This window comes from Dipodomys ordii, unplaced genomic scaffold (genome assembly GCF_000151885.1).
Source record: "Dipodomys ordii isolate 6190 unplaced genomic scaffold, Dord_2.0 Scaffold164, whole genome shotgun sequence".
Classification (NCBI taxonomy): domain Eukaryota; kingdom Metazoa; phylum Chordata; class Mammalia; order Rodentia; family Heteromyidae; genus Dipodomys; species Dipodomys ordii.
Window position 1 is genome coordinate 2,582,848 of NW_012267380.1, and position 22,550 is coordinate 2,605,397.

The 22,550-nt window shown below is 44.8% G+C and overlaps 1 protein-coding gene across 1 annotated transcript in view; it reads right to left on the bottom strand.

Annotated features, from left to right (window-relative positions):
• LOC105998465 (S-adenosyl-L-methionine-dependent tRNA 4-demethylwyosine synthase-like) overlaps positions 1–22,550 on the bottom strand; it is an 83,099-nt gene that overhangs the window by 32,720 nt on the left and 27,829 nt on the right. Inside the window, exons 11-12 of the mRNA XM_013033174.1 lie at positions 11,992–12,169; positions 6,895–7,030 (exon numbers count right to left, since the gene is read on the bottom strand). Of these exons, the coding sequence (XP_012888628.1) occupies positions 6,895–7,030; positions 11,992–12,169 (314 nt within the window). The remainder of the gene's footprint in view (positions 1–6,894; positions 7,031–11,991; positions 12,170–22,550) is intronic.

A 22,550-nucleotide genomic window follows, 5' to 3' on the forward strand; every position in this document is an offset into this window, starting at 1 on the left:
AGTAACTGTTCTGCCAGTGAGATCTATAGAATTTCCAGCGTGTCACAGGCAAAGGCAGGGCTGTCTTTTTCTTCCTACAAAGGCCACTTGTGCTTGCTTCTCCTGGGCCTACATCACAAGAGCAAGTTGTATGCACACTGCCAGAAATCAAACAAGCCCAAATCATTTCTCGTGCCTTTATTTCCCAAAAGCACTAGAGAGGTTTTTCGGTGTCAATTTGAGGAAGTGCTTCCTTATTTCTGGTTTCAACAAGAAAAGGAAATTAGCTTCTGATCATTCTTTTTAAATTTTCCTTTCCTCTTAAACTCTTCATAAATCAAATGCAATGATTCTCCTAAAAGGGTTCTATATTCCTAGCCAAATGATGTTAGCTAGGCTAAAATGCTTAAAATAAGCCTCAAGCATAAGGCCGTGAATGATTGTATGTGGAAGGAATTAAACAGATGAGATCTACTCACTGAAAGGAAACTGCCCTTGTTCTCCCCAGAGATGGAGCTGAAGGCTTCCCTTAAAGTCATGAACTTGCCTCTAAGATGCAGCAGCCCCTTGTCTTTGGAGACCCATTCCACGACCCCAGGGACGCCTGCAACCCCAGATGACACAGCTCCATAGCCATGGGTATCCCTGTGGACACATCCTCACCCCAAGACATTGCATGCACCCCACGTTCACAGGTGTCCCTGCATGCACACTCAGGGCCTGCTCAGCTGAAGGCCAAGCATTGGTTTCCACTGTGGTGGAGGGACAACACCCAGACAAAATAACATCCATCCCTTCTCCCAATTTCACAGGTGGGAGATGTGTTATTACAACATCACAGCACCCTCAGCACGCGGGGTTCCTTTCTTTCCTTACACAAGAAGGACAACTACAACATGCCTTCTACCTTTTTCCCTTAAAGGGAGCACTTTATGGCTTCTCTTTGTCATGTCCAAAGTGTGCTTAAGGAATTATTAAGTAAGAATTACTTCAACACAAGCCATGTGATCCAGAACAGCCAATCTGGTGACTGAAGGTGGCTATGTGTCTGACAGAAGTAAGGCATACAGCATGAACACTGTCCCATCAGTCTGAAGACTGACAGGACTGTCATCTGATGAACTGTCAGGTACTTTGGATATATTGGGGGCAAATCAGAATGGCTCACAGTATGATACTTAGGAACTGCTTATTTCTGAAATGTTCCATTTAGTACTTTCAGCAGCAGCTGACCATGATAATTGAAACTGCAAAAAGCCAAACCTCAAATCAGGAAGGATGCTACACTTGAAAGTTCACAGTATACTTCATTAAAAATACATTGAAAGTGATGGTAACTTTTTGAAAATGGCTGTTCAAGCCTCCCAGGCCTCTTGGAATGTCCCCCTCCCACGTTTTCCTCCAGGTGAAAGTAGAAATGAAGATGTGTGCAATGAGACAAATAAAAGTAACTCTCCCTTTGAATAAGCCTAGTTAAGTGACACCAGTTCTATACTGAGGCCAGAACCAGCACAACTGAAACACACTGCTGGGTGTGCACAATGAACACACATATACATTCCCAGGGATCCCTTGGCATAGTGAAACCATGCTTCGAGAAACAGAAACACATGTATGCTGAGATGTACAAAGGCCATCTATCTCCTCTACCTCTGCCTCCTCATTTACCCGCCCCTGTGCAAATCTCCCACCCTTCAATAACTAACAGCCCCCATTCACCGCCTACAGCCTCCTGCCCCTCACCAACATGCTATTTCTTGTCTGTCCTGACCAATACCTGCCACCTACCGTCAGTCTCCACCAAACCATCAAGACACTCTGGTAACAAGCATCAGTAACCTTCTGCAGATCAAACCTAAGCTCCTCTCCTTAGCTAAATTAACTAAGTCCTCCTTTCATCTTTACTATTCCCTTCCTCCCAATTTCTCAGGCATATCCAGCTCTTACCTAACTTTTGGAATCAATGGTAAATCCACTGCTGGTAAATGACTAGCCATCTGCCAGTCCCCCTTCTCCCTGACCACTGATCAGCAGGAGCCCTGCATAACAATACATTGGCTAAAAGGCACATCCAGCCTCCCTCTGACCCAGTGTGATAAAAGAACTAGATGTTAAAGAAAGACTTACACAAATTATCATAAAAGGACTTACTCCAGGGCTCAGAAGTTGGCTCAGTGGTAGAATGCTTGCCTTGCATGCAGGAGGCCCTGGGTTTGATTCCTCAGCACCACATAAGCAGAAAAAAGCCGGAAGTGGTACTATAGTTCAAGTGGTAGGTGCTAGCCTTGAGCTGAAGAGCTGAGGGACAGCGTACAAGCCCAGAGTTCAGGCCCCACGACCAACAACAACAACAACAATAAAAAAGGATTTACTCCATTCTTAACCCATCCTTATAATGCCAACTCAAAACACAGGTTGGAATGCCAATGTGATAGCTGGAGTGCCTGTAACTGTGACCTATAAAACAAACAGCAGTTATTTTTTTTTTTTTTTTATCGGTCATGGGGCTTGAACTCTGGGCCTGGGCACTGTCCCTCAGCTCTTCAGCTCAAGGCGAGCGCTCTACCACTTGAGCTACAGCGCCACTTCTGGTTTTCTGGTGGTTTATTGGAGATAGGCACAGTCTCTCCTGCCCAGGCTGGCTTTGAACCGTGATCCTCAGATCTCAGCCTCCTGAGTAGCTAGGATTACAGGCGTGAGCCACCAGTGCCTGGCTTGTTTTTTGTTTTTTTTTGTGTCGGTTGTGGGGCTTGAACTCTGGGCTTGAGTGCTGTCCCTGTGCAATTCAGCTCAAGGCGAGTGCTCTACCGCCTGAGCCACAGCACTGCTTCCCGTTTTCTAGTGGTTTACTGGAGATAAGCATCTCACAGACTTTCCTGCCTGGGCTGGCTTTGAACCACGATCCTCAGATCTCAGCCTCCTGAGTAGCTAGGATTACAGGCGTGAGCTACCAGCGACCGGCCAAACAGCAGAATTAAAGTCAAATGCTGAGCTCTTCTCTCACATATATCAGACTTCCGTGAGGAAGAAAGACTTCTGACTCAATTAATACCCTCACTACTTGAAAACTCAGTCAGATGCCACTAATAAGAATCCTAAATGAGGTGATTCACCTTTGTGTCAATTGTGAGTGTCTCTGAACAGGATTCTTTCACCAATTCACTGTAGTTTCATCTAACATGAATTCTGGGATGTTTCTGAATTACCACGTGACAGGGGTTTGCTGGCTCACCACATTACCTTCATAACTGGTGTCTATGAATGTCCCACTTATGGTCTGTTCTCCCATCCCAACCCCACACACACATCAAGACAAAAGAAACCTTACAGGACCCCAGTGTTGCAGCAAAACAGACAGAGCTACACAGGTATGAAGATCACAACCTTATACAAACCCCAAACTCAAACTTATGCCAGCCCAGGCAGGAGAGTCTATGAAACTCTTATATCCAGTTAAGCAGCAAAAAAGCTGGAGCTTAAAGTGCTAAAATGACAGCAAAAATCTAGCATCTAGGCCTTGAGTTCAAGCCCCAGTACTGGCAAAAAGATCTGTATCTATTATCTATCTATAGATGTATCTATCTATATCTATATCTGTCTACAGATAGATAGATATCTATAGATAGAGCTCTATCTATAGATATAGATATACTAGTATAGAAAAAAACTTGTGACATGATGCTATAAACACAATAAAGGTAACAGCAAGTGTGTGCAAAAATACACCCTTCACCCCAGAGAAATGAACAGAAGAGCATCAAATACTACAGTCACCACCTCCAGGTTCCTTACTTTACCCACACTGCCATAATCACTACCTAATAGCTTTATAATCTGACATGAGAAGGCCAGAGTATTTAACATGCTTGAGGGTGGCATACCACTCTGGTTTAGTTCAATACTGGGCAGGGAGTAATCTCATCCATGTAGTTAACCACTCACCCAAATGTCTGCGAGAAGAGGGCTGCTGCCCATTTCTGAGGCAGGTGACTACGCTTACTTTATCTCTTTAAATACACTGCCTCAAAAAGATCAGGGTTACTGCTCCACCATGGAGGATTAAGTACTTAGCTGTGCTACGCTTGACCAGGGCATAATCACCAGTGCAGAAGACTCTGAGACAGCGTCTGACAAGCAGGTGTGGTAGAGGGAAGGGTTTCGCTGTTACCTTGACAGAATGGTGGTTTAGCCCCACATACTCAGGTACTATCATACTTTTCTTCTCATATTAAGGGAATATTTTGACAAAGGATAAAAGTCTGGAAGTGTAAACATTCTGCTTGCCAAGAGTGAAAACACAAAATCCTTCTTCCCTGGACAGAAATGTCTCATAAAGACAGGAAATCTTGGGATAAATCAAATTTCCTTATAAAGTGTGTGAAATTCTCTTTCTTCAAATGCCTTTCCTTCCTCGAGTATATCATAAGGCCCAAACACTCAACAAGATACTCTAAGGTAAAAACTCAAATGACATCACACTTGGTAACAATGTGATTGACAACAGCTAATAACAGCATGTGGACTGTCTAGCCTTAAACAGAGGTAGAGCAATCCTTTCTTGATAGAACCTACTATGACCTGTAATAACAGCACATACTCAGAAGCGAGTAACGGCTTGATTGAAGAAAATCCTCTAAGAGCAGACTCCACCACAAACTTTTTTCTTAAATGACAATATGAACAATACAAGAATGAGAAACATCAACTCAAGTTGCTATAAAATGATTAGGAGGGCTGGGAATGTGGCTTCATGACTGAGTGTTTGCCTAGCATGCATGAAGTCCTGGGTTCAATTCCTCAGTACCATATAAACAGAAAAAGGCAGAAGTGGCAATATGGCTCAAGTGGTAAAGTGTTAACCCTGAGCAAAAGCAGCTCAGGGGCAGGGCCCAGACTCTGAGTTAAAGCCCCAGGACTGGCAGGGGGGGGGGGGGGGAAGGAAGCTGAGGAAACAACTGCCGTGATGTGTAGACATGAAAGCTTGCCCTTACAAGGAGTCAAAGTGAAGTTACTGTCACAATGCTCTTGGGTTAGAAAGTCAGCAGTTAGTACATGACCACCCAGAGTAGGTGTAATCAGACTGGACATCCAAATAGTAACTCTGGAAAATCTTGACCCAAGAAATAAAGCAAGCTATAGAGCTGGTCTCTAACAGCTGCCATCTGTCACGGGGCGAGCCCAGTGTGGAGAGCCAGTCTCAGGGGAGTCTGACAGGCCACACTGCTACTTTTGCTCATCTATTGGTGCTGGTTCCCATACTGTCTCCTGCCTCAGCCATAAGTGGGGAGCTGGGAGACAAGGCCACCGTCCGAATTCATCACAGCTGAGAAACCTAGGTGGTGCCTTTGCCTTTCTTTAAAAGCATCCATGTCAGTAATCAAAGAGGCAGGTTTTATGTTCTCAGGCATAGAGCAAGGAAGAAAAGGCTAGGCAGCACTGAACCATCAGGAAGATGGGCACCATGCATTACCAGCTCACTGGGTCTCAGCTGAAGAAAACACTGATTGATGAAAGGAGGAATGTTAATCAAGATGTGTTGTACCTGTAAACTGACATGTTGAAAAGTAACCCCTTTGTATGACTACTCAAAAAAAAATTTTTTTAAGGGCTGGGAATGTGACTTAGTGGTAGAATACTTGCCTAACATGCTTGAAGCCCTGGGTTTGATCCCTCAGTACCACATAAACAGAAGAAGCAGAAGTAACACTGTAGCTCAAGTGGTAGAGTCCTAACCTTAAGCAAAGGAAGCTAAGGACAGTGCCCAGGTCCTGAGTTCAAGCCCCAGGACTGGCAAGAAAACAAAACAAAAAAATTAAAGAAAAACATTAATTGATGCAGCTGAAACATGCTGTTCTGAGTGCTGAGGACCAGGAGAAAACAAGGCTTGGAGACTGAGTGCACAAGTTGAGAACAGTGAGTCTGGAAATGTCCCTGGCCAGGCAGTGAGGGTGATAGTGATAAAGGGAATGCTGGGGACCAGGAGCCAGGTGCTGGGCACCGCCTCCATACTGGTGCCCAGACAGTATCACCTGAGGGTTAACACAAAAGACACCAACAACAGGGAACTGTGATTTTTTAAGCTCTTGTGCTGATCCTTCCCACCATGCAGTGTGGTAGGGACTGCTCACAAAGGTCCAGAAAGGAGGACAGTCTACAGAAACTGCCCAAACAGCAGCACAGGGCAAATGCAGAGAAAAGTCAGGGCAAAGAGAACAGGGAACTGTGCTGCAGGACCCACCATTCCCACTACTGAGATGTGGTATTCATCAAAGAGGAGAGCCAAGGGGGGCCTGGTGGCCCATGCCTGCAATCCCAGCTACACATGAGGAAGATCAAAATCCAAGGTAGCAAAAACACATGAAACCCTACCTGAAAAATAACTAAAAATGTAAAAAGGGCAGGGGCAGGGAGGGAGGATGGTTCATGTGATAGGAGATTACTTCAGGACCAAAGAAAAGGAAGGGACACTCTGAGCAGCATTACTCATGGGGTAGAGACTTGGCTCTAGAAGTTCAGGATAATTAACTTGATATTTAAACCTAAACGACCCATGGCTGGTCATCTAGGTTTGCTAGTTACCTTGGGAGTATGCATAGAGAGCAGAATCTACATATCAGACACAGTGCTGCGAAGCTAAGAGAATCTCTGCGGATTGTCTGTACTGTATTTTGTTTACTAAGAGCCTCATTTGGTCACCCAGGCTGGCGGTGGCCTGGGGACCCTCGGCCTCAACCTCCCCAGGGCTGGATCATAGACATGAGCAGCACACTCTTGAGTCTCTTCAAACAGGGACTCCTTAAAATGAAGATTTTGTTCACTCTATTTTAAAGAGAAAAGAGCAGGAAAAAAAAAATACTTGTCTGTTGTTTTTTTTCCTCCTTGGTTTCCTTCTCTTTGCCACGTCGTAATTCTTACCTTGGCAGCTAAGGCTTTCAAGCTGTCAAGGAACCTCTGCCAGAAATCCTTGAAGAGTGGGCGGTCAATTTTTCTCAGGCTGTCTTTGGTGCTAGCATCCACGCTGACATAGAGCTGCGTGACTGGCTTCAGGTTTCTTGGTAATTAAAAAAGAAAAAGGGAAATTATGCCTAGATCAGGCTCTGTGTGATAGAAAATCTGCAGTCTGTAACAAACAGTGGTGACCAGATGTTATAGTCAGTCTACAGGCCTCTACTTCCCCATACAACAATGTGACAACATGCAACATCCTTGTCTGCTTTTTCAATGACTGAATGTCATCTCTAATAAACTACACATGTTCATTAGTTAAAACTAATCCCTGTTCCAACGTAAGGGATGTTTCCAATGGTAAATAAACAAAATGAAGTCTAACTCCAAAATCATGGACTCATTTTATAGCTTCATTTCTACCTATCACATTTTCTACATGTTATATTTGACTCTAGCTGGCTCACTGCTAAAGCCTCTGCTTTTAAAGTAGGTATCCTAGTTATACTCTGTTCAGTGAGTCTACAACTAACTAGAAGAGAACAGAAAAGACCCCTCTAGGGATAGAAATGTGAATTAGTGGTAGAGTGCTTAGCTAGTATGTGTGAAGCCATGGGTTTAATTCCTCAGAAAAAGCCAGAAGTGGCATTGTGGCTCAAGTTGTATAGAGTGCTAGCCTTGAGCAAAAGGAGCTCAGGGACAGTGCCCCCTGAGTTCAACCCCCCAGGACTGGCAAAAAAAAAAAAGACCCCTCTAAAGCCAGGGCTCATGCCTAGAACCCTAGCTACAAAGGAGGCTAACATCTAAGGATCATGGTTTGAGACTAGGCCAGGCAGAAAAGTTTGCAACACTTCAACTTCAATTAGACAGCAAAAAGACTAGATTAGAGACATGATTCAAGTGGTAGAGCACCAACATTAAGCAAAAAAGCTGAGTGAAAGTGTAAGGTATAGAGCTTGAGTTCAAAACCCAGGAGAAAGCCAAGCAAGAGTACTAAGAAAAAGCCTCTAACCAAATTTTCACATTAGTTCCTATAACTACTTCACAATCTGCCCCACATTCACCCCTAGACTGACACTTCCATGAATATAAACACAGACTCACACTACAGCCATTTAAAATGGGGCAGGCCAGGGTTTTATCCTCAGACAGGCAGTACTTCAACATCTTTAGTGGATACTGTTAACTGATGGATGGAAATATTAGGGGAACAGAGGCCAAACAAACATCTGCCATAATCTAGCTCCTTGACAAACAGAAAACCCCCGGATGTCACCAGTAGTTACTAAAGTTGTTAAATTTCAATGCTTAAATGCCATCCCCAATAAACTGTACCCATTCATTAAGCTCTGACCAAAGTCAGAAAAGGACAGAGAAATCTGACAGCTCCCATTTCTCTGCCCCCTCTGCACTACTGGATAAGGGGACCTTAATAGGAAGTGGTCCATGGCGGCAGAGCCCAGTGCCACCCCCTCCACAGTACTGGATAAGGGGGCCTTAACAGGAAGTGGTCCATGGCGGCAGAGCCCAGTGCCACCCCCTCCACAGTAGTGGATTAACAGGAAGTGGTCCATAGAGGCCGAGCTCAGTGCTGCCCCCTCTGCAATACTGATACAAGGAAATCTTAACAGGAAATGGTTCAGGACTGCTGAGCCCAGTGCATGGGCCACACAGAATGCACATAAGGCATCTGGGACAGGAAAGCAGCACCTGCCTCTCATCACCCTTTTTTTGGTCAGCATCTCTTTCATGACCGACAGTAATCACCTAATACAGATTGTCTGGACAGTCACTGTGGGCCACCATCACCTGAAACCTACATTTTGGTATAAAGCTAATGCTCAAAGGAGAGGAGTAAACTCCAAAGGTCACACTAACTCTGTAAATGTCTGTTGTATGGACACAGAAAAGAGCCATGTTAGGATCTGAGAGAAGCAGGAAAAGAGAAAAGGAAGAAGAAAGGATCTTAGGGGAGTTGAGCTGGTCTCTAAGGGGTTCAGCAGCCACTAAGGGACGCAGAGATCTTCTAATGCTCAGGGCTCTTACTTTTGCCTAGAACTGGCCTCTGCTCACCCAGGACAGGTACTGAGGCCCCAGTAGCATACCTATCAGTCTAAACAGAGATGCATCATTTCTGAACTGAGATGCATTTCTGTTTTCAAAGAGCAAGAGAATGTGCTGTCATTAATGGCACCATGATAATTCCTATGTCCCTGCTGAGAATAAGTGAAAAGGACAGTATCTGGGAAATGAAAAACCCAGTGCCCAGTAACAATGTCCAATGACTCCGTGTTACTGTGATAACCTGTCTGCTGATTTCAAATTTGAGCTAAGAATGAGCAGCTAGACTAGAGACCTGGCTCAGCAGTATCATGCTAGCCTAGCAAGTGCAAGGCCCAGAACTGCCAAAGAATGATCATGTAGAACGGTATCCTCAAAATGTACATAGAAATCCCTCCTTAGGTTAGGAGGGTGGTTGGGAGGGGTAGCAAAAGCATGGTGTCTATACCCTTCAAAGTTAGGGTTAGATACAATGAGGTTTTGTTCCCCTCTTTCAGTAGATGGAAAAGTCTTAGCCTACTGCTACTAGGCCATCCAGTCTAAAATAAAAACTGTCAGCAAAAAATAAAGAAATGCCTCTTCCTTTTGCTCTTTCTGTAGAGATTATTAAGCCTCAGTGTATCGTGTCTTCCCCTACCACCCCCCCAAAAAAAGTACCTTGAAAGGCAGAATGATATCTAACACATCTACAAAAGGGAAAAATGAAGTAGAGAGAGATTTATGCTTGCAAGAAATCCAAGTAGTCTGATTCAGTTCTTAAGACAAAAAAATAACCAGAACAGCCCAAACATCCAATGTTATTAAAATTCAGATCTCTAAGGCAATAAAGGGCTGTCACATCAGACCAAATAACTTAGGACTAGCAGCTGATGGAGACATGGGGGTGGAGGGCGCGAGGGGAGGGAATGAGAAGGGGGAGATGGGGGACAAGGGTAGAGGGGGATAGGGGCAGAGGTGGAAGGGGATGTGGGGGGGAAGGGGATAATAAGGGCGGATGGGGACATGGAGTGGAGGGGGACACGGGGTGGGGGGCACAGAGAGGACACCGGTATATCTATACACGGCACGCTGGCACACTTTGCAGCCTGCTCCACCCTCAGCAGGTCACCAATCCTTTCAGTATGACAGTATAACAACTGCTGCCTCTGCCTGTCATGGAGACGAACAACCAAGGTTCTGAAGAAGCCGAGTCGCTTGTGCAATGGTCCACAGACAACAGCCATCACCAGTGATGAAATCCAGGCCTCCCCCAGGCTCCACAGCCCTTCTCCTAACCCACACACACAACATCAATAAAGCCCACAGCCACTGCCTAGCACAGTGTCCTAAGAAGGGAAACTCAGAACAAGGTGATTCAAGAAATGCAGATTGTGACTGCAAGCCCAAAAGAAAGCCCAAACCTAAGTCTTCTGACTAGATTCTTTTCACAAGTGTACATACTTCATGCCACACTACTCAAAGCCTCTGTGGACCAAATATTGGCTTGGCCTGAAAGGCACTGAAGCCGCTTAGCAAAAGCCACGTACCAGAAAAGGCCACCAGGCCCAGGGAAACCCTTGCCAGTATGTCAAGGGAGAACCAATGGGAAAGGCCAAGATTCTCCTCAAAAGACTATGGGCAGAATTGTAGCAAACACATTTTTCCTTCATGTAAAACTCAGGAAGCTGCTCAGAGCCCATGACCAAGTTTACTAAGCTGGTAAGACAGTGGTGGTGAGAGCTGCCCTTCAGGTGAACTGAAGGAGCTGACCTGCTGACAGCACTGGTGCTCCAACATGAGGCCAACACCCAACCTCCACAAGCCTAGGTGGAGCTCATCCAGCCTTGTTCTGAGACCAGCACAGCAGAAAGCACAGGGGCTGATCTGTACAAGCCTTTATCCCTCTGGCCCCAGTGGGGAGAAGGAGGGAGCCCTAACCTCAGAGAGGCCCCAATCATGAGAACATTTGTTGAAAAGCAAAGGCATCCTGAGGATTTTGTTTCTCTTTAAGGTCCAGATACAAAACTCGGGAGTTTTAGGACACAGACCAGTTGAGAGGGAAGGTCTCACTATGCTTATTTTTGGGGGGTTTTTTTCAACTGTACAGTTGGCCCTCGATGTCCATGGGGGATTAGCTCCAAGACCCCCATGAATGCAATGTGTGTGTGTGTGTGTGTGTGTGTGTGTAAGAGAGAAAGAGAGAGAGAGAGAGAGAGAAGGGGAGAGAGAGACAGAGAGACAGAAAGAGTACCAGAGTTTGAACTCAGGGAGCATTTTCTTCTATTCTAGATTTGAAAAACTGGGCTCTGTCTTCTCCATGTCAACATCACCTGATACTGTGTGTCTCACAGACAACCTCAGCCTCCACAGCAGCTTTTAAAGAGCCTCAACCTCACCACCTGGTTCCAACCTTCCATGCCTGAAAAGATACAACTTCCTCCCCAAGTTCTGCCACTTCTCTCCCATTCTGCACCACGGGCAACATGGTATGTGCACATGAGAGCAAGGTCTTCCTTTCCAACTTGAATTCCAACTGCCAGTCTCCTTCTCACCCTTGCTGGGCCACACCAACTACATTAATAGGACAACTGTCACAAAAACCCTAACTCCACATCTCTCTTACAAAGTTTCTTATTAAAATGTTCCTTCCTCTCCCAAAGTACTGACACCAGCCATACCATAAGATCAGACAGGGTAAGGGCTTCCCTGTGGTTTCATACATCTCTCCTCTGGAAGCTCACCCTGTAGCCCAGGCTGGTCTCGAACTTGCAATCCTCCTGGCTCAGCCTCCTGGTATTCAGCACTACCCACTCTTTGCATTCACCTTTGACTTCCCCTAGCAATTTGTTTTCATTTCTATTCTTCTTACCAATGTTCTCCTTTCTAATACAGTGAGGTAGGGAGTAGGCCCACATCTACCTCTCAAAATGCAGCAAAGGTACTGTATGCACTAAGTAAGTAAATCATTTCAGGGTCCATGCAAGCACACCACTTCAACAGATCCAATATGACAGCTGGATGACCCACCTGATTTCCTTGGGGAACTGTGCGTTCGTGACAAGGAAGCTAGAGATTTTACACTGGTGGAGCAGCTCCAGGAATGCATTGATTTCAGGGTACATGATGGGCTCCCCTACCAGGGACAGTGCACAGTGCCTCACCTCCAGCCCTTCCTGGAAGCGCTCTGCCTGGACACCCGGCACTCCTGAGGACAAGGGAGAGAGAGAACACACAGACTGTCACCAATAAGATTCTCAGTGATTCTTTGACAAAGAATAAAAAGAAGGTTGAGAAGGCATGGCCTTATTATATGGAAAAAAAAGCCATCACCAGCAACTCATTCTGAGATTCTCCCCAATGAAATGCACCAGGTACAGGCAGAACTAATGTTGTCAGGTAACATGTCTCCTCACCATGGGCTTAGGTATGTACTCAGCTATGTCTAAGAAAAGGACTTAACATGTCTACATCAGGAAAAGCCCCTTATTGACAAATCGCCCCATACATTTCTCAAGTCTCTTGACTTGGGAAACTAATGTGCTCATTTCCAGGTTCAGGAGAATGAGAGTGGAGGACAAAGAAGAAAGAAGAGAGTGGGAGTTCTGCCTTTGCCTTCATCCTGGAATCATCTGGGAGCGGTACACCTACAACCAGGAAGAACACCGTCAAAGAACCCTTCCTCAAGAGTCATGCCAGGGGCTGGGAAGGTGGCTCAGTGGTAGAGCGCTTGCTTTGCATGCATGAGGCCCTGGGTTCGATTCCTCAGCACCACATAAGCAAACAGAAAAAAGCCGGAAGTGGCGCTGTGGCTCAAGTGGTAGAGCGCTAGCCTTGAGCTGAAGAGCTGAGGGACAGCGCCCAGGCCGAGTTCAGGCCCCATGACCGGACCCCCCCCCCAAAAGAAAGAGTCATGCCAAACCCCATGCTGTTGATGGCATATATGGTGTATATGTGCACACCAGAGGAAACCAGGAGGAGGACACAGAACTAGCAGGAATCAGGGGAAAACATACAACAGTGGGACCCATCAACTGCACTGGACATTGATCACAACAAACTAAACAACTCAAAGGCAGCGATGGGAGGGAGGGAACAAGTGGGAAAAAGGGAACAGCTGATGCTATGCAAAAGGAAAGGAATGTACATATCACTTAATATGGAAGAAATAACTGTATTGTCAAAGTTCATAGAACTCATAAACTTCATAGACCACAATAGACAACTTGCCCCATGAAAGTTAGAATGCATTTGTGACTTTAAGCATCACTATCCCATAATACTGTGAAATTTGTGAAATTATGTAATCAGTTAATCACAATAAAGAATTAAAAGAGAGAGAGAGAATTGTGCCAGCCAGGGCAACATGAAAGATGCTCAAGTGACCAGGGCTGGGACGGTGGCTCAGTGGTAGAGCGCTTGCCTTGCATGCCTGAGGCCCTGGGTTCAATTCCTCAGCACCACATAAGCAAAAGAAAAAAAAAAAGCCAGAAGTGGCGCTGTGGCTCAAGTGGTAGAGTGCTAGCCTTAAGCTGAAGAGCTGAGGGACAGCGCTCAGGCCCAGAGTTCAGACCCCACAACCGGACCCCAAAAAAAAAAAAGATGTTCAGGTGATTCCAGCATACAACTGCCATGAGAACCACTGCATAACCAGAGGGCTCCAAATCCACCATCACTTAAACCTCCCAAATGAAAGCTGCAGCTCTGACACCTGAGTCACCCTGTGGAAGGGTACAGGTCCCAGGAGGGAAGCCAGCAGGCAGGTAAGTCCAGGAACTCGTGGCTCACACCTCTGGTTCTCTTAGAATTACCTAAAGGACTTTTACAAGTCCTAGTATAGAAGACAAAGCAATTGAGAGGGTTATTCTGAGCAAAATATAATTTACGAACTTCTGATGTAACAGTGAAACTCTTTGATGAAATTATTACACTCTAAAATAATGACAAGAAAACAGGTTTGGGTGGAGGAGGGTGAAGGATAATGAATACAGTCATCTATTTGTATGTATGAAAACAGAACAATGAAGCCTGTTGAAGAAGGGGGACTGGGAAACATTGTATACATGTGTGAAAATGTACAATGAAAGCCTCTGTACAACTCATGTATGCCAATAAATAACAAAATGTCCAGGCTGTTTCCCAAACTAACAAAATAAAGGCACCTAGGAGGTTGGGAGGGGATGCAGCAGCACCGGTACCGCCTAGGTGTGGAGCACATGGGCAGCAAAGATGGCGCTGAGAGGGGGTTGAATGGGCAGAGCCTAATTTACTGTAGAGCACATGGGCAGCCAAGATGGCACTGGGAGAGAATAGAGTGGGCAGAGCCCAATTGATCTGCCGATTGGTGCCTAACCAGCCCCTGAAGGCTCAGGTGAATGATAGGGTGTGACCTTGACAGTGATTGGTTCCTCTTCCTCCCCTACCATGCCACCCACCCTTTTTGTCTTTAAAAGGGGCTGCTCTCTGTTAATAAACGAGTTTTCTACCTGCTGGATTTGGCTCCCCGCTGTGTCTGATTGACAGATGAAGACCCAACACCTAGGTGTCCTGGCCTGGTGACAGTGCGGTGTGAGCAACAGCACTGAGGTCTACGGGATGAGGAAGGCATGCAGTCACCAGCCATGAAAGCCACTCCGCCTCAGAGTGGCTGCTTCACTTCTGGTGCTTTTAACTCTGTCTCAGAATGTCTCCTTCACTTCCGCTACCGTCTCCAAATGCCTTTCACTTTCCATGCCTCTAACTTCTGTCTGGGAACACCTTTACTTCTGGTGCTTATAACTCCATCTCAGCTTTCACTTCCGGTGCTTTTAAGAACACCTTTTCTTTCGGTACTTCTAACCTCACCATCTCAGAATGCCTCCTTTACTTCTGGTACTTCTAGCCCCGCCGTCTCAGACCTGCATCACTTCCAGTGCTCCAGAGCTCCTCCATCTCTCCCCATGCACTGGGGTTGGGGAGAAACATTCAGACTGCCACTCACTTAGGAGCCAGGCCTTACACTGAATTTTCTTTAAAAAGGACTGAATAGTTATCTACCTCACAAAATTTTATCTATATTTATTTATTTATGTCAGTCGTGGGGCTTGAACTTTGGGCCTAGGTGCTGTCCCTATGTTCTTCAGCTTAAGGCGAGTACTCTACCACTTGAGCCACAGCGCCACTTCTGGTTTTCTAGTAGTTTATTGGAGATAAGAGTCTCATGGACTTTCCTGTCCAGGCTGGTTTTGAACCATGATCCTCAGATCTCAGCCTCCTGAGTAGCTAGGATTACAGGCATGAGCTACCAACACCGGCCCTCACAGAATTTTTGATACAATTGAAAGACAAGGCCTTTGGAAGGGGTCTGGACCTGGAGAAACGATCATTGAGGACATGTGTCACCTTTATTCCAGTTGACTAAAGATAACTAACCAGTAATCACAATTATGATCAGTGAGTAATGCCACTGTTCCCCCCTAACAACAGGAACAAAGAACCTGGAGAAACAAAGTTAACTAATACTGCTCAATCTGGACAGTTTTCAGGAAGTGATTCTATGTGGCACATGCACCATCCCCTCAGAAAAAAGCAGGTGAATGCCAATGATACACAGGCAGGACTCCAATGGCAGCAGTGACATCTTTGATGACGAACTTCAACTTTAAGACTGCATGTCACATCACGATTTTTGGATGGGTAATTTTTTCATTTACTGAAATTTAAGATCTTAAGTGAAAATTGATCCTTAAACTCAGTCTGTGTTGCCAAGACAACTCAGCACTAAGCATAACACTTTTTTTGGTAAATAGTATCATTAACTTTAAATCCCCTATGAGTAGCTGAGTAGAAGGGTGGATTTCACCCTAACTCCAAAACTGACCCCAAGCTCAGAATGTCTAGGCACTGGCTACATGTTGGCCACTGGAGACCAGATGCCCCAGGTTCACGTTCTGCCCTACCACGAACCAGTTGTAAGTTCTTGATGACCTCTCACCTTCTTTTGCTAATGTTTAAAATGGTGACTTTACACAGGTACGCATGCACATGCAGACTCACAGCTATTACAAAAATTAGATGAAAGCTAGGTGCCCATAATCCCACTCAAGAAGCTGAGATCTGAGGATCAAGGTTGAGTCATCAAGCAGACAAATCTACAAGATTCTTATCTCCAATTAACCAGCAAAACACTGGAACTGAAGGTGTAGATTAAGGGGCACAGCATCAGCTATGAGCAAATTAGCCAAGTGAGACCCTAATTTCAAGTCCTAGTACTGGCACGCACTCATGCATGTCCGTACACATGCACACACACACACACACACACACACACACACACACACACACACACACACACGTTTAAATTAAATAAGCTATATGAAAAACTTATTATGGTGCCAAGCCTAGCACATAGATGCATTCACAAAATACAAATAAGATTTTAATTTTGTGGATTGAAGAATAAATCCAAATATTCTAATTACTTTAAATGAAATGGTAATTGCTCTCATTGAAATGAATACAACAATCACCTACTTTGTGCCAAGCACTATTTTAGGAAAATAAAAAGAGAAAGATGTGAGTTGTTGGAAAAATTACATTCTAACAAATGAGTGAAAGAATAAACAAACATGATAAACAGCAAGTTCTTCTGCAGGGCAATGGCAACAGGACTTGCTGCAATGGTGGAATGTCCTCTCCCTATGCGCCAGCCCAGTAACCGCTAGCCAAATGTGGCCATAGGAAAAAACAGAACAGAGAGCGAGCCCAGATTGGCCTGATAAGTAAGGCAGGGCAAAAGCTCACATTACAGGTCTTTGCCCCGACTCATGCATTCCAGCTGGGGACAGACATTCCAAGCTTCAGGTGGCATGAGGCAACCACTAGGTGGACCTGTTCTGAATGTAGCACTGGCAGGATTTTCCACTGGATCAGCTGTAATATGTGAAGAGAATTTGAGACACTAATGACTTCTACTGAGTTTTTTGGCCTGAGCAACAGAGTTTTTACTAGTTATAACAAAAATAAACAAATCCTGGAGGTAATAAGGATGAGAGGGGGCAGCATACAAGCTGGGTGCTCAATTTTAGACATGAGAAGTCTGGTAAGTCTACTAGATATCTGAATATGGATGCAATATTCAAATTAGACTCTGGGAGGAAAGATTCAGTGGAAATACACACTTTGGCACATGAATCTTCCACTCAGGGGCTAAGATCACTAAGGCAGGAGATGTAGACAGCGAGGACCTAAGCCTGAGACCCTGGACACACCCAGCTCTAAGCAGAGGAGGAGGGTCAGAACACTACCAAGGAGCAACAACGGAGGAGTGAAAGAATAAACAAACATGATAAATAAAGAGATCTTGTACCATTTTCTCCACAAAGCTACAATGAGAAATGTCTCAGCCACACTGCCCACTAGACAACTAAAACACAAGCAAGCAGAAAGTACACAAAACGGACAAGGAAAGCCCTGGAGATAAATCTTGTACAATAACAGGTTGTGGAATTTAAAGTTTCCCTAACTCTGTCAAGCTCTTGGATGCTGGGAAGGACATGCAAAGTTCTGCTTTTCTGCTTTGTAAAGCACTCATTGGCTTTGTGTTCACTGCCTGGGCTGCTGCAGAATAAACTGACCTCAAAGGAATACATCAGAAAATGCATCGGCACCTAGTTTCAAAGAGAATAAAAGAAGTCCTGGAGAAGGCAGGATCCACTTTCCAGGAGCAAATCTACAATATGGCTTTTCACAGACCTGCTTGTAAGCAGATGTGTGTGCGCGTGTGCACGCGCGCACGCACACACGCACACACACACACACACACACACACACTGCACACACTGTTCCTGTTTCCCAAATCCTGACCCTTTTTCAACTCCACTCTGCTATTCTATCTGCGATGCTATTGTACAACTTTTCTGACATTTCACATACCCTGACCAGCTTCCTAAGCCTGAATAATCACAACTACATTCATCAGATCAATGATGAACCAACTTCAGTTTGTGTGAAGATGCCAAGGCAAGAACCCAGGGTTTCAGAAATTCTACGCCAATGTCACAGCAATGACAAATGACACACAAGCCTGATATATTATTGTTCAGCATATGGTTAAATTCTGGACTACTCAGAAACACAACCTCGTCTCTCCTCTCATGATAATTTAGTTCCCTTGCCAAGACCCATCCTGGCTGAAGCCACACACAGGTCTGGCGACATCTGCAAGGTTTTTCATAAATCCGCATCAGAAAACCAAGCAGGTGCTCCCTGCCTCAAGTTCTTTGTGATAGGTACTTGAGCACACCTCGTTAGAAAACCCATCGGCTAGAGACAAGTACAGGAAGGACAGCCGGTGACAAGTGATGCATTTTTCATCGGGGCCTCTTCAGGACCAAGGGCCCTCCTGACAGTGTGCTTGCTCCCCCAGCAAGGACAGAATGGGCTCTGAGAACAGCTTTTCAAGGCAGGGCTAGGACTTGGGAAGGGCAGGCAGCACTGGAGGAGGTACAGAGCCTCACTGAGGTTCTGCCCCACTTTCAATCAGTACGAAGTTAATTTCGAATGTGTATAAAGGGAAGGGTAATAAAAGGTCTTAAGAAAAAAGATACTTTAATGAGTCAGCAAAGTAATGAAAAGACAATAATTGCCTTCAGAATTGAGAACAGCAAGACAAAAGGAAGCACTGGAGAGAAATCAGGACATCGTCAAAGTCTGCTCATGACTGGCCATTTGGCTAATGCTGGAAACTCAGAGACAATAGGCCATGATAGCCATCAGCAGTCCCATCCTCAAAAATAAAGCCATCAATGACTGAGTTGCCATCAATGATTGAACCGACCCCACAGGAGACAGCAGTATTCCTCCTGGGGGAAAAGCTCCCCAGGAAATACAAAGGACCCAAACCCAAGAAAAGGACAACAATATACTCAGAGAGAGGTCAAAGTGGAGGTACCCAGAATACAGTACATCTAATCAAGAAGGAAATTGTCTGTATTTTCTAATTTACAATATAATCCCATTTCTAGCCCTTTTAAGCCTGATATTTGTATTCCCACAGAGGCATTACTAAAACTGAAATTAATGGTCATACAAACACCCAATTAATTTGGAATACACATAAATGATAGTCCTAACAAATCTATTTCATTGTTGCCTAATCCAATTCAATTTTGTTTTCCTGTAAGAAAATACATTATAAATTTCAACTAAGGAGGCCAAGAGCACACATTTCCTCTTGGTTTCTTGATTTGTCTTTTAAGCCACAGGGGACACAGGCTAATCGAATGGACTATAACAGAAAAACGAGCACAGGTGTGGGAGGTATGGAAGAGGCAGCCTCCTGCCAGGCTATAGATATTGATATAAGTGGGCACATGAGGTAAACCATGTCTCCAGGCCAGGCTCCAAGGAGGCATCCAGAGATCCTCCCAGGACTAAATCAGACCCAGAACTACCCCAGTGTCTTTAGAGCTCAAGGGTGGAATGTACACCAGGCTTGCACTAGGTGAGGACACTCAGTGCAATAACTTTCCTGCTGTCGATCTGCACCAGCCTTACCCAGCAGGAGGCCCTGCTTTATTTCACCCCATCCCCTGAGGAGCAGAACAGCACAGATTTCTACTGCAGAAAAATCATAACCACTGGAATAATCAAACTGCCCTGTGATCTCCACCAGTCATCATACTGGTAGTGCTGGAAGGGCCACTGGTTCAACTAGCAAGCATTTACTCCTGAAGAATTATGTATTTCTCTACTAGTAAGGGTTTCTATACTGGGAATGGTGGTACACACCGGTAATCCCAGTACTCAGAAGGCTAAAGCAGGAAGACTGGCCACCTGGGCTACATAGCAAGACCCTGTTTCAAGTAGAAATAATAAGAATGATAATGATAATAACACTAATAATAATAATAATAATAAATCCCAACACTTGACAAGCTGAGCCAGGATTGAGAGTTTGAAGCCAGCCTAAGCTACCTAGCAAGTTGTAGGCTACAAAGACAGACCAGGTATCAAAAAAGAATAAAAATAAAAACGTAACCATAATGATAACAATTGGGTCTTTTTACTAATACTATAGTTCCACAACAAGATTTGCTGAGTAACAACAGCACTAAGACAGATTTCCAAAAAGGAATGTGGCTTATACTGACTCAGAATGAAGCAAAAAAGAAAAAAATAAATAAATAGTTGTGCAGACTCAATGTTGAAATTCCAGGAACCTCCATACATTTGAAAATAGAGGTGATGACAGCTCGCTCTACCCCTGCACTTGCCTGGCTCCACCCCTGCGCTCAGCGTGCTACATCCACCACACCTGCACTTATACTCTGGATTTCCTACTGGAGCCAAGAAAAACTGCTTAGCCAGTCTGAAAAGTATTAATTTACAAATACCAATCAGTTCTACCTGGAAAATCTTTCTGTCAAACCTACTGACGAATAAATCTATTTCGCTGACATGGTGACATTTTTGTCAGGTCAAATAACTAAGGTATGAAAAAAAAATCCCCCATGGGAATTCTGAGTAACTTGAATATCTTGTGGAATAAAATTGGGGGTCTGAGAATGTGGTAGGGTGCTTGCCTAGCATGCATAACGCTTTGGGTTCAATTCCTCAGCAGAAAAGGCCAGATGTGGTGCTGTGGCTCAAGTGGTAGAGAGCTAGCCTTGAGCAAAAGCAGCTCAGGGACAGTGCCCAGGCCCCAAGTTCAAACCCCAGGACTGGTAAAAAAAAAAAAAAAAAAAAAAGAAATTGGTGGCAGGGCTCCTCACACACTCAGGGCTCACCATAGAGCAGCTCCAGTCTTCCTCCGCAGAAGGCTTTGTGAGAGCCCATGAAGGCAGTATGCATTTAGAAAACAAAAAATTTACACATACACATGAATGGAGGGAGGAAGGGTGATATCAACGTACACTATGTAAAACTTGAACTACATAGGGCAGGGATAGGAGAGGACAAGAGAGAACCATGGGGGGTGACACTGATTAAGATGCACTGTATTCAAAACCTGATGTATGGCATTGTAACTCTTTGTACAACTTAATAATTTTTTTCAGGGGCTGGGAAGGTGGCTCAGTGGTAGAGCGCTTGCCTTGCATGCATGAGGCCCTGGGTTCGATTCCTCAGCACCACATAAGCAAAAAGAAAAAAGACGGAAGTGGTGCTGTGGCTCAAGTGGTAGAGCGCTAGCCTACAGCTGAAGAGCTGAGGGACAGTGCCCAGGCCCAGAGTTCAGGCCCCACAACCGGACCCAAAAAAATAAAAAATAAATCAAAATAATTTTTTTCAAAAAAGAAAGGAAATAAAAACTGCCCCTTTTAGCAGGGGAAGGGAAATAACAAAATGCTGAAACATGGATACAGGTCGACCCATTATAACAATGAGACGTACAAGATACTATGTTGAAAATGAACTTCACAACTTGGGGGGGTGGGGAGTTGGGGAGGGAAGGTATGGTAGGGAAAAAACAAGAGTGGGTAACAATGCTCCATAAGAAATGTACTTATTACCTTACTCCTGTAACTGTAACCTCTTTGTACAGTATCTTTACAATAAAAACATATACTTAATTGTTTAAAAAAAACCTCCACTTTTAGTCAGGTGTAGTGGCACATACCTATAATCTTAGCACTCAGGAGACTAAGGCAGAAGGATCAAAAATTCAAGGCCAGCCTGACCTTGGTAACTGTTTCAAGAAAAAATTTTTAAAAGTTCCTCGTTTGTATTTTATGCCACTTGAACAGGAAGAGAAACCATCAGAGATGCCAACGCTTAAGTTTGCCCAAGGTTAGGAGCCAGCCACCCCATTCATACCAGCAAGCCCCTCAGACACACCTGTCAGACTGCGAATCCCTGCACTCACTGGACTCAACTATCACATCCCATTAGCATGTATAACATCGACTTCATGACTTATTCATTACCGATGTCCATTTAAAGTGTATCTGCAGAAATGTTCCTGTCATAAAATTTACTATCAAACCTCAGACCTGAACTTGGCCTCAAGGACATCTCAGGACAGAGGTTTTCCTCCAGGAAATCTCTCGTGGGATGAATGTCTGTCCCCAGGACTGCATCTCCTCACCCCCACCACCTGCTCCACCCAGAACCCAGTTCATTCAAGGAGACTCCAGGACACATGGCCAGGAGATATAGCCTTAGTCACTGCCCCATTACTTTAAGGATTTAACGTCTCTTTAAGGACTAAAGCAAAAATAAAGGTGTTTGAATATAATGATAAAATCCTGGCATTCCTGGTGTTTGGTATTACTATCCGTGGTTATTTTGGTTTGGTTTGGTTTTGTGTAGGTCCTGGGGCTTGAACTCAGGGCCTGGGTGCTGTCCCGAGCTTCTTTTGAGTAAGGCCAGTACTCTACCACTTGAGGAACAGCTCTACTTCCAGCTTTTTTGGTAGTTGATTGTAGATAAGAGGCTCACAGACTTTTCTGCCTAGGCTAGCTTCCAACTGCAATCCTCAGATTTCAGCCTCCTGAGTAGCCAGGATTATAGGTGCGAGCCACTGGTGCCTGGCCATTCTTTTTAATCTGAAAATAGCTGTTAATTTTACATATCAACTCAGATGGGCCAAGGACATGAGCCCAGACATT